Source organism: Neolamprologus brichardi, chromosome 22, assembly GCF_056152115.1.
Source record: "Neolamprologus brichardi isolate AB-2024 chromosome 22, ASM5615211v1, whole genome shotgun sequence".
Lineage (NCBI taxonomy): Eukaryota > Metazoa > Chordata > Actinopteri > Cichliformes > Cichlidae > Neolamprologus > Neolamprologus brichardi.
This window is the reverse complement of record NC_142124.1, coordinates 13,981,476-13,994,667: the sequence shown is the minus strand read 5'-3', so window position 1 is coordinate 13,994,667 and position 13,192 is coordinate 13,981,476. Positions and strand designations below refer to the sequence as shown.

At 41.8% G+C, this 13,192-nt stretch overlaps 1 protein-coding gene across 1 annotated transcript; it reads right to left on the bottom strand.

Annotated features, from left to right (window-relative positions):
• Window positions 1–263: 263 nt before the first annotated feature.
• hcn3 (hyperpolarization activated cyclic nucleotide-gated potassium channel 3) lies at window positions 264–12,034 on the bottom strand. The gene is made up of 7 exons (XM_006787961.3): window positions 11,362–12,034; window positions 5,204–5,633; window positions 4,950–5,111; window positions 3,488–3,706; window positions 2,886–3,032; window positions 1,379–1,619; window positions 264–1,195 (listed from the first exon to the last, which is right to left on the bottom strand). Exons 1-7 carry the CDS (start codon window positions 11,811–11,813, stop codon window positions 993–995), a joined length of 1,854 nt encoding a protein of 617 aa, XP_006788024.2. The 5' UTR covers window positions 11,814–12,034; the 3' UTR covers window positions 264–992.
• Between the last annotated feature and the right edge of the window lie 1,158 nt (window positions 12,035–13,192).

Genomic DNA, 13,192 nt, shown 5'->3' with positions numbered 1-13,192 from the left:
TTGTTAATGTTTAGATACAGCTGTGGCTTCTGCTGTGAAAAATGCTGCATGTATACCCTGTATGTAACCCCACTAAAAAAGTGAAGTAAAAAAAAAACTGAGAAAGTTCAGCTGATATATTTACAAAAAATAGAACTTATATTATACAACAGCATCGTCTGACGGTTACATACTAGTTAACCTATAGAGACTTTATTCTCATTCATTAGTTTTACATTATAAATAAACAATATGCCAGAAAAAATGAAACAAAAACAGTATGGAAACAAATAATACTGGGTATAAATTATTCTTTATATGAGCTCTGTGAAACCTGTCTGTGTACAGCTGGAGATATTACATAACTGCAACTGATCTTCTGTGAACATCAGCATTAAATCTTGACATCAGGCAACCTACAGATGAGAAGGATCATGTAAAATAGAGCCACAGAAAGCTGAATGATGTAACACCAGCTGCTGCTCCTGCAGGCTGTCAATATCCTGGACGGATGATCTGATACATAATCAAAGTGTCACTACAGGCCACTAAAATGTGCTTTAAAAGAGGTATTTACGGCTGGAAAGAGACCAATCTAGACAGACTCTTGGTAAAAAATAAATCAATACATCAATACATAAATACATAAATAAAAAGCTCATGTAAATCAAAATGTAGTATCATCAGAACAGGAGAAAAAAAAGATCATCACTGATGTCCATACAGTTTCAAAATTATACAGGTGATTTTACACAAAGAGTATACAAAGCTCTAACACAAACATGAGCACATATTACAGCTGATTCAAGTTCAAATAATAAAATAAAACCACTGAAGGTAGACTATTTTCACATCATCGCAGTAATGCTGTACTAATAAGTTTAAGTAGGTCTCGCTATCTGATTGTCCATCAGCGTGCTTCAATAGAAGATATCTTTGTCATGTGCAGTTTAAATGTGACAAATGTGCTCGATGAGTCTGGCTGGAATGTTTTTCTCATGGTGCTGAGGGAGTCATTCATCTGGGACTGGCTGATAACTCGGTCTGCGAGCAACGCGGTCCAGTCGGTTCACGGCCACATTCTCAAACGCCCTCCTCATCAGAGGATGCTCCTCCAGGACCTCGTTGAAACTGTCCGCGCTCAACGAGTAAAGACGGCAGTAGGTCTCAGCCCTCACGCTGGCTGTGCGTCGTCCCTGTGTCAGCAAGCAAATCTCTGAAACAAGGAAGACACAATTTTAAATATGTAGTTCATCCCACTTGTTAAATGAGAGGATCTATACCACCCGCATGTCTGGACCATAAATATGAAGAAATACCACCTGATTATGTTATCATAAAGACTAAAAATGGAAAAAGTTTGGCAATACAATCACAGGAAAAAGAAAGCACGATTTACCCCCAAAATATGCTCCATCGCTGAGCTTAATCTCCTTACTACCACGTGGGATGATGGTGACGGAGCCGTGCTGGATAAAGTACATTTTCCGACCCAGCGTTCCCTCTCGTATAATAAAATCTCCTGGCTGGAAGACTTCGAAACGCAGCTTGGTCAGGATCACCGTCACAAAATGAGGGTCAGTGTTGGCAAACAGTGGCATATTGGCTACGAGTCCACGACAGTTATAGCTGACAATCTCCTGCATGAGGGGGAGAAAATGTACGATACGAGAAGTTGTCATAAAACATCTCTGCCAGTTTTTAACTACAGTCACATATATGAAAGATTTGGTAGATTTAAAACATTAAAACATCAACATTTGTAAAGTTTTCAGTGTTTTCAGACAGCAGCTCTTCAGCTTGAAACTGAGAATGTGAAGCTTTTTTTTCTCTTATGAAATAAAGCAAACTCATCACCCAAGTATCAAAACCATTGTTTACTGTCTATCAGTGGTGAGGTGTGCAGCAGGAGTGACAGATGGGTTCAAGGTGGGATTACATCAGGGATCAGTTCTGAGCCCCTTCTTGTTTGCAGTTGTGATGGACAGATTAACAGATGAGGTCAGACAGGAGTCTCTATGGACTAAGATGTTCGCAGATAACACTGAGAGAAGTGAGAGCATAGAGAGGTGGGGGTATGCTCTGGAGAGAAGAGGAATGAAGGACAATAGAAGTGAGACAGAATACATGTGTGTGAATGAGAGAGAGGCGGAAAGGTGAACGTGTAAGGAGTAGAGATAGTGAAGGTGGATGAGTGATGTACACTGTGGAGACTGTAGAACTGGCAAAAAGATTGGAGGCGATTGGAGGGATAGTGAATATATCCTCATGAGAACCAGGCTATTAATTTATGTCCTCTATAATGGACATTTGTTTATGCTCTATATCTTTTGACTTATTTGAGCTACCTTACTAAGACCTGATGTGCTAAATAGAGGAGATCCTGGGCTTTCCATCGGTATCTCGTGTGTTTGGGTGGCCTCTTTTAGCTCCAAAGAGGCAGGAAATCATTAAAAAAATTTCCTCAGTTCCCAGGAGGATTTTGGTCATGATGTTAAAGATGAAGCTGCCAGGTGGGAGCAAAAGAGGAAGACGATAGCAAAGATTTATGGACATAGTCAATAGGGTACACAGAAGGCTGGTGTGACAGAGGAGGAGGATGCTGGGATAGAGTGAAATGGAGGCAGATGATCTACTGAGACAAAAGCCAAAACAAGAGGAAGAAGCTTACAGATCAACATACAAATCAAATAATCTATGTTTTACCATATTGTGATATATAGCATATTATTGTGGAAAAAAATATGTCAGTTAGTCTATAAACAGGAATGAAAGCATTGTTAACTAGCCCTTAGCATATCTAACAACTGATCTGATGTTTTTTTTAACATAAAAGATGAACTTATTCAACACTTTATAAAAAAACTGGAGAGAGGAAGCAAGAAACAGCAGGTAAGGTCACACACCTCCTTGAGTGGGTCACTGAGCTCTCCAAGGATGTTGTCCTCATCAAACATCTTGCCTTGGAATCGCTGCTCATAGTAATCGTGGATCCTCTGTCTTAAGTCTGCTGGCAGTTTATGAAATGACATGTACTGCTCCACTTGTTTATACTGGAAACAGCAGAAAACACACAATTAGTCACATGTTCTAGCATGTGTTTTGCGAATTATCCCCAAGAACAATAATTACATATTCATTCCATTTGTTTTGCAGGCTGTTTCTCCCATTTTAAGTGGATTACAAACTCATCTGTAATGGGCATTGGCAGACAGTTATCCAAAACAAAGGTGCCGCCATTTGTTCATCTGTTCTGCTTTATCTTGTGAAAATCCCCTGGAATGGGTCATGGTAAGGCTGCAAAGTCCATTAGATAATACACATATTCTCTAGGCATTTGGCACAGTTTGTACGAATAAAGTACGAGCAAGTAAGCCAGTCTGTGATATGAAACATGGCTGGGATATTAAAGCTCAAAGCCCGAATCACATTAGCATCCACGTGAGGTTCTTGGAAGATATTGTCCACAAAGCAACTGAAGCTGCAGGTCACAAGTGTGCATGATTACCTTCTCTTGATACTGCCGATGCGAGGCGTCCAAGGACTGGACCAGGTTAGTGGCATGGCCGAGGAACATGGCGTAGCATGTGGCCCCGACTACCATGCTGACCATGGTGAGCCAAACATCGGTCATGCCCTCTGGAGGGTGAGCACCGTATCCTATGCACAGCATGTGACTCATGGCCATAAACAGAGCGTAGGAGTACTGGATGTGCCATGTAGAGTTCTGAAAAAGGTAGTTAACAATGAGGCGAGGTGAGACAGAGGATGAAATGAGGTCATCTATGAGCCTGCAACTTTGGGAAAATACAGACAGCTGTCAGCCGTTTCACATCCAAGTAAAGATTTTGTATCTTGTAAAGAATACTGTGCTAAATTGGAAAACACCAGAGACACACATACCTCTGTTAAACCTAACCAGAAGTTAAGACTAAAACACGGCAAAACAGTTGGAAACCAGTTTAATTACATGTAGTCTTTAAGGAGTCTTCAGGAATATTTCTCCAGGCTTCTAGAAGGACACTCAAAGCTCTTCCTTGGATGTTGGCTGCCTTTTGTTCTGTTCTCTGTCAAGCTGATCCCATACCGCTTCGATAATGTTGAGGCCCGAGCTCCGGGGAAGCCCATCCGTGACTGATAGTGTTCCATGTGTTTTTTTTAATTCAGTTGTGCTTTTACTGGACTGGTAATGTGTTTGGGATCATCATGTCATGCTACAGATGATGATGATGCTGTCATCCTTAATATATATTGATGACAATTTGAAGTAACATTTCAAATTTGGATTCATCACTCCATCAGACCTGTTGCCTTTGATTTTCAGTCCAGTTCTTGTGTAATTTGGCGTACCTCAGCCTCTTCTCTCTGTTTCCTTTCTTTATGAATGGCATCTTGACAGCCACCCTTCCACTGAGACCATTTTTGATGAGGCTTCGGTGAACAGTAGATTAACTGAAGGGCCAGATGCATCTCTCAAGTCCAGTGTCAGACTGGATTTTTGTCCCATTTTTTTAAGAACAAGTCTTTCAGATATGATTTTTTGTGTGCGTGTGACTGCATACCATGCTGAGATATGACAAAAACCTTGAGAACTGTCTGCCTATCTCCTTGGAAGCAAAACACAAACAAATGAGGGGTGGCTCATGACTTTTGCACAGTATGTATGTGCAGATGCAGTGTTTGACGCGTGGTCCTGGTTTCAGTTAAGATGATCTCCAAACGTGAGAACAGTATCTCATTTCAATTTTGATTTTTACTCTTGCACTCAATGCACACTGTGGGCGATGTGGCTTTGCCAAGTTTGTGGTTTAGTTCGTTGTGGTGTGGTTTGTATGCCACTGAGTTAAATTACTTTGCCTCCTTCAAAAAAATGCCAACTAACACTGATCTGATCAAATTTGGAATTGTAGCTATATACTCACATACTACTTTAAATATGTAATTTTACTTTCTTTTCTTCATCTACTCACCACCATATTGTTTTTGGATACCCAGCAGTCTGAAGGAAAGTCTTGCAGCATAGGTACCATAAAGGTCAGGCAGCCATCCCAGTGACACAACAGCAACATCATTCCAATCAAGTTGACTATACGCACCACAGCACTGGCCAGGTCATAAGTCATGTGGAAAATCTGTCAGAAAGAAAGTCACAGAAACGATCAAATTACGACATTTCTGTTTCTTTTGTTCTAAGCACGTGCCCGCTTCCCTGCCTTTGCATTACCTCCTCCCATTGGTGGATGTATCGGATGAGGCGAGACAGACGGAGAAGACGCAGCAGACTGAGGATCTTTGTGAAACGCACAATGCGAAGTGCACGAGCGGTACGGTACACGTCTGATGACTCGTGTCGGGATTCGAGGTCGACGATGAGAAAGATGTAGTCGACAGGGATGGAGGAGATGAAATCCACCAGGAACCAAGTGCGGAGGTAATGAATGCGGATCTCTTTGGGGTCCAGGATGATGTGGCTGTCCTCTTCCAAAATGCCCGTACGGAAGTTGAAAACCAGATCCATGAGGAAGAGTGTGTCTGACAAGACGTTGAAGGTGATCCAGGGCATGGTGTTCTGGTCTTCGAAGAAGGTGATACCCCAGGGCAAAATGACAAGATTGCTCATCATCAACAGGAGCATTACGATGTCCCAGTAAAACCTGGAGAGAAGAGGATGAGTGCAGAGCTCGGTTTAGGACAGTTTACAATCTTAAGAAAAATAATAACATCCCATGGCCCCTTTACACTCTCATCAGAATCCTTTCCTGTGATTTGTTCATCATGCAGATGTCCATAAAGCTGTTGCTGTGGAACTTTAGCATTTAGCTGATGGGTCTGGCTGGCACTACAGAAGAAGTGTGAGCATAAACAGAGTAACATTTATAACTGGCAGGTGATTTTAAATGTTTTAAACAGCTTAGCAAATATCACCAAACTGTACAAGCTAAAGGTATAGAGGACTGAGAGCTTACCGTACTGTGGTGAAGTTTACAGCTCTGGTTGGTTAATGGTCAGGGTTGCATTACATTGAGGGTAGCAAATGTTTTTTTAAGCAGATCTGTCTGCTTATATCTTGCTAAATTTAGTTAAATCCACAAAGAGTAGTAAACTTTAGAGCAGCAGCAACACGTGTTTGTGGATTACAGCCAGTATGCAAAGAAAACAAATCAACTGGAGCTCACAATACAATTAAAAAAAAAAAAATCTTATTTCTAAGTGATTGTTTTTTTTCCCCACGCTCTGATGCACATTAGGGTGCCCCCACCTGCCCAATACCACTTTAATGCCATCATACACAGAGTATGCAGACTGGACACCTAGTAGCAAAGATATCACGTAATCGAGCTTTTTGTTTTTAAGTCACTTTCTGTACAATACAATACAGTACAACTTTATTTATATAGCACGTTTAAAACCAAAGGTACACCAAAGTGCTTCACAACAAGGTTAAAACATAAGATAAAAGATAAAAAAGGCTATAACAGAGTACAAAACCCCCCAAAGGTACAGACAGAATAAGAAGTAAAACATTATAGCATGGTTTAGAAGATAAAATTACAGGGTATTTATAATGTAGGAGCCATATGAGTTGTTCCTTTTTTGATTAAGTGGGTTGGTTTAAATGGACTTGCTGTATTGGTGCACTGGTGTGGGGCGTGTCTCATGGGTGTGGTAGATGATAAATGTGGTTGCACTCACCTGTTCAACGCACCTGATGTTGATGATCAGAAAGGTAGGGTGAGCATGAGGCAAAACTTTCTGTTGACCGCAGCTTGAATTATTTTCATGTATTTGACTGTAACTTGATGGTTTATGTATATTTGTGCACTAATTGATGCCATAGGCCAAGTTGTAAGTTGGCATTGTAATTGGTGCAGTTATTGGTGAGTTGCAGTTATTTGTTTGTGCAGTCTGTGCATTTGTTTAATAGTTAATCCCATGTGCTGATTTGTACATTGGACAGCTGCATGTGGAGTAAAAGGAGCAAATGGTACAGAAGCATATTTTATGCGTATATTGTTGCCCGTCATCTGTGTCCTCATGTTTAGCCTGCCACGATCATAGGTTGGAGGAGCCGCAACACATAAATATAAGGTGGGGGTATTTATGCAGTGGGACATTAGTAGGAAGATAAATGACAGAAGGGTAAAATATAGGGGGAAGTGCACTAACTAACTGAAAACGCTCGGTCAAACAGGTACGTTTTTAACTGAGATTTAAATGACTAGATGGAGTCAGAGGGAAGATTTTTCCAGAGGCTCGGGGCTGCCAGGGCAAAAGCACGGTCACCTCTGGTCTTTAGCCGGGATCTAGGCTGCACTAAGGCCACGTTCACACTGCAGGTCTTATTGCTCAATTCCAATTCTTTGATCAAATCTGATTTTTTTTATTTATTTATTTATTTTGTCCGCTTGTTCACACTACAAATAAAATGTGACCGCAAACACGCTCTAGTGTAAAGCCTCAAAGCGGCCCGCATGCGCAAAAGACGTCACACACAACGCGCTCTGTTTAGACCCAGAGCAAACAGTATTGTTTCACTGATGGCCCTTAATATAAAGACTCATTTGGGACTTTACGTTTCCCAATTTTGCTTTAAGTTATAAAGTTATTTTGTTATTTACATATGGCCTAATAATGATCCTTATTGCTGTTTTAGAGAGGAGCGGTGCTTCAAAGGATAGTTGCAGATTTCTGTCAGAATCTGGAGATTATACAGTACAAATAAAATATTCACGTTTCTCCAACGTTGTCTTCCCAACAGTTTCACAGGATGGCCAGGAAGCGTTCAGTGTCTTCTCAGGCGCTTCTCCAGCGCTGATAATTGGCGTCTATCTTGTGTCAGTGACGTAAAAGACAGATTTAATGCGACGTGACCATTCAAACAGCAGTCGCTTTCTAAAACATCAGATATGTATCAGATTCAGTGCCACATACGAAAGTGACCCAGGTCAGATTTGAAAATATTGAATTTGTGCTGTTCACACTGTCATACTATGATCGGATATGGGTCGCATAGGGTCTAAAAAGTCGGATTTGATGCGCTTTCGCGTGCAGTGTGAATGCGTAGAGTAATTGTCCTGATGCTCTTGTGATAGAGGCAAACCTTGCGGTTCCGGTCAGGAGGCGTGCCACAGCATTCTGGACAACCTGCAACCTATGAAGAAGGGTGGAGTGGAGACCAAAGTAAAGGGAATTACAGTAGTCTAATCTAGAGGTCACAAAAGCATGAATTGGTTTCTCAAGGTCCCTGTGCGGTATGTAGTGCTTGGCCTTGGAGATTTGACGCAATTGGTAGAAACTAGATTTAACTACAGAGGATACCTGTTTGTCAAACTTAAACGAGCTGTCAAAGAGAACACCTAAGTTGCTAACAGTGCCAGAAAGAGAGGTGGCAAGGGGGTCCAAGAGTGTCAGCAAATTGGCCCCATGAAGTATGGTTGTCAAACAGCACGATAACGGAGGAGTTGCTAGCTACTAATGCTGCTTGTTCCTGTTCCCTGGCAGCTTATGCTATCGAGAGGAGATTGACCTGCTGGGTCAAGTTTCTCTTAAGGATGTGATCATGTGTGCACAGCATTTATACCCAGCTGAAATCCAGGCCCAATCTGATCCATCTCCCCATGTGATGGTCCGGTAACGGTCCAACCTATGTGCGTTAGAGCTTGCATGCATTGTTCCAGATCCAGATTGGATATCTTGATTGCACGAGCTGTACAAATACACTGTCTCCTTCAAGTCATACATGTCCCATTTCCCTATAGCTCTCAAATGTCTCGTACACTGTCGGAAGACATGGTTTGGATTTTCTTACAGATTGTTTCCATCAGCTGTCAATCACACTGGGTCTCTCTCACTCTCAGTGACTCTTTGATTACAAAGGCACAGAAAGAGAACTTGACGCCGACCAATTTTGATCACAGTCACCCTTCAGTGATTGCAACGTGAACCCGTGACAAAACTGAGCAGAGACACAGAAGTGATTGATGTGTTCTTCACTCGTGTCCGTGCCCTCTCTGTCCACTCTCTGCTTTACATGAGTGCTTACCATTATTTCTCATGTTGCAGCAGATTAGTGGCTGCTTGCTGCTATTAACGCCACCAATCTGGAAGGCATTATAGCTGTTGACATTATAGATTGAGTCTGAGTGAGAGGGAGAGAGGAGCAGAATAAAATCTGCTGTATCTAAAACCGTTAGACAAGCTTTAATAGCAGTGAGTGCAGGACAGGAGCATGAGTGTATTCTGATAGGATTTCAGGTTGAATTTGAATAAAGCAAAGGCTTACTGTTGTGTTCTTTACTAAAAAAAACTTGATTTGGTTAGTATTCAAAGTATCATATTTGATGCAATACTTCATAAAGCGCCAGTAGATTAGTTTCATGTATTTGCTGTTGCAATAAAAAGGTAATAGCAGTCTTCTGGCTTTTGTGGAAGTTTGTGTGACTTTGGGGATGTTATATCTGGTTCAAGATCTTATTTTTCCTTAATTTACAAATTTAGACAATTTCAGATAAGCTAATGAAATACTAAGATATCGTTACAAAATAACTAATGGCTACCCAGTGTATGCAAGCAACAACACAAATGTGCCAAAACTGCTTAGAGGCCTCATAAGGCTGGGCCCAAAAATGAGCCACGTCAAAATGTCCAGATAGACTGCAAGAAAGTGCACGGTAACAAAAAATAGTTTGGGACTTTTGTGGGAAGTGAATGTGTATTTTAGTTCAACCGTGTGAATATTACTAAATTTTAAAATGGGATGTTTGTCATCAGCCCTCCACTGATTCAACTCACTAAGCTCTAACTCTCCACTGTGTTTGTGCTGTTGGTGCTTTCTGGCATGTCTGACTAATAATGTTGTTGTGAGTAAAATTCTAATATTTTATTAAAGATTAACAGATGTGTGTCTGTGTTGCACCTGCACAGTTTATGAACTAATCAGTTTAGGTAGCGTTAGCTGCTAACTTGGACTGCACCAGCCCATCCACAAGTAGTCCAAAACACAACATAGTGGTGGCCAAAGTGCTAGTGTGGAGCCTTCAGGCCTGCAGAGTTTAAACCAATCAGTGATGTCACTGTGGCCATGTCCATCTTTTGTATACAGTTTATAATTTTTGGAAATGAAATTACTCTTTTCTCCATACAGATCTTTTAGCTGCATGGAACAAAGGTTTATCCAAACATAAGTCAGCGGCATTCGGACTACAAGCAGACCACAGATGCATATTCATATAAAGATATATACTTATAAAGATTGAGGATGTTGGTCTTATGGTAATCAGTCACTTTTACCCAGAGTACAACTAATTCCACCTTGCAGGGTCATAGTGGAGCTGGGGGCTATCCCAAGGGACATTGGGTTAGAGGTGGGATACACCCGGAAGTGTCACTATAAGTCTAATCACAGCTCCAACATAGAGATACAGACAAACCATTCGCATACAGATTACAATCGATGTAGAATTGATAATTAGCTGAACATGGACATCTTTGGAACAAGGAGGATGAAGCACTAGAAAAGAATCCACAGAGACATATTGAGGACAAGCAGATTTTACAGAGAAAGGCACCAACCAACTGTGTGACCTTAAACTCTAAACAGGAAATCTGACAAACTCTACTGTCCCAATTCATTCATTTTTAAGAGGAAGTGGGAGCATAAGGTTTAAGAAGAGCAGGCCTGCGCTAATCCCTCCCTCAGCTGCCTGTGTATTATTGCATAATAGAGTAAGATTGGAATTATACGGATTCTTATGGGTAATAATCCCCATGCATGGGTTTATCCCCTCTGTCTGGCATCGGCCTGATGTTAAAAATTCTTTAAATTCGCTGGGCTATTAGTGACTTCACCGACAGATTGCTTGGGCATCACTCCTGAGTCGTTGTTTAACCCTGAAAGTTGAATTATTGGACAGATCCCCCCCAAAGTGAGGCCAAACTAGATTAGGAAACTATTTGGATGATTTTCAGTCAGATTGGTTAAATCATGAGTATTGATGAATGCACTTCTCTCTCCTCCTGGGGTTAAAAAAAGGAGTCACACGGGAGTGATATCATTAATCCAGATGATCTTGTCCTATATACTGTATCACTAATCAAATCCCTTCATCGCCTTATCATGTGCTGGGAACCATGACATCAGCTGCTATCCTGCAGTCTGTCCTTGAAAAACTGGATGAGAGTCCTCAATCACAGGGTGCTTAGTGGGATAAAGGGTAAATGCTTTCAAGGGAACTCTAAACAATATTGAGCGACTGGAAGCACCTTGAAATGGAAAATGTCACTGGTCAGATTTCTGTCCAATTTTTGCGGTTATAATGCGTTAAGTTACACAAATTGCACTAAAATGAGAGCAAATTAGTTTAAGGGCTTTCTACTAATTACCTGAAGTCACTGTAGGGGTGTATGATCCACACTCCAAAGCTTTTAACCCTCTCCTGCTCAGCAGCAACACCTTTGTGACTGCCGAACATGCGCAGGGAGAACTTGTTGACCCCGGGCTGCAGCATGGATCCAAACTGCTTCTGGAAGTAGGTGGTCTGGTCCTGAGACTGGCTAGCACTGTCTCCTTCGCCCTCAACGTTGGTCTCCAGGAGGCCATCCGGATCCGCTGTGTAGTCGTCATTGTGAGTCTTGACCAGGGAGAAGAGCGTCTTGTTCACGTCGCTTCTCTTGTCTGTCTTCGGGGAAGGGGTGGCAGGCGGGGTTGCCCTCTGGGACGCACTTCTCCATTTGGAGAAGCGGAGACTGCTCCAGCTGCGGTACCTGGGCGTCTCCGGTTTGGTGCCTGAGCCGTCACCTTTCTGTCCGTCTAAACTCCTGGAGGGGCTGCTCATTTTTTTTACACTTTGCACTTGCAGGTGAGCGAAGCAGAGAAGAGGTTTTACTTTCCCTCCTCAGTTGGCTTCTTGGAGTTCACTTACTAATAAAGTTTAGTGCGCAAAGCATTTCATTTGGCTTCCAAATTTAACCTCCTTTACATAAATTAAATGCGTAAAGATCAAATTATGAACAGCATTCGCTATTATATTTAAAAAATAATAATTATAATGCAGCCGCTAAAACAAACAAAAAAAACAACCTTTTAAGTTCCTGGAGGTCACCGTTTGCTCCGCAGAGTGCCATACACACACATCTTACAGAATAAATCAGATCTTATCAAATAAAACATCCAGGCTTTCTTCACGTGCGTTCTCGTGGAGTAGGTCCATTAAAAAAAAAAGTTCCCTTAAAAAAAAGTTTTTTCATGTGAAAAAGGGAAAAAGGAAAGTTCGGCTGTGGGCTGCTGTGTCCTCCTCCCGTCTGACCAAGAGAGGACAGACGCATATTGACACAGAAGGCTCAGTAGCCTTAGTAATCGGCTTGTTGTAATAACTGAGTCCACTCCGCTCACCTCTCTCCGCTCTCCTCCACCGCCCTCCCCTCCTCTGAGGCGAGTCCCGGAGCGGTGATGCGGCTGCTGCAGGTCGTGTTGCGCGGGGCAGCAGAAACCGAAACTTAATGAATTACTCATTCGTGGTCAACCGGTGTCAGAGGTAACACCAGCAGCTGCTAAAGTCATGGTAAACCCGGCTAGGTTTTCCACACACTTCACTGCTTTTACGCAGTGCTCATATTGGGTCAGCAGAATAAAAAGAGCCACAGCGACTTTATTGTGGAGTAAGTCCTTATTTCTGGATTCAAGAAAGAAAGCGTACTTTAAGATTAGGCTTTTGTAGTTATGTCTGATTTTTTTTTTTTTCATTTTAACTTGCATAACACACAAACGATGATTAAATTAACTATTTTAACTAACTTTAACCGTACATAATCATTTTATTTGAAATAGCATTTGTTTTCGTTTGTTTGTCTGTCTTTGGGGGGGGGGCATTAAACATTTCCCCCACATTGTACATCCAAACCTGAATTCTGCCTTTAATCTCAGAATTCTGACTTTTTTCTTAGAATCCCCCCCCCCTCCCCCCCAGTGGCCCTAATCCTCTTCCGTAAAACCTAATGCCCTCAATCAACAAACAAGTTCTTCCCCGATAAAATAAGTGACTCATTAAACAGCCATTTACCCGTAACTATCCGTTTCACACACTCCACTGCTTTCCTCTGGAGTTTCTTTACATTAGTCCCACGCCTGCATCCAGGCAGTCGCATGACTGCGACCACATGCTGAGCTGCTGCTGATATGGAAACACACAGAAGGAAAACTCTGTACATCAACTAT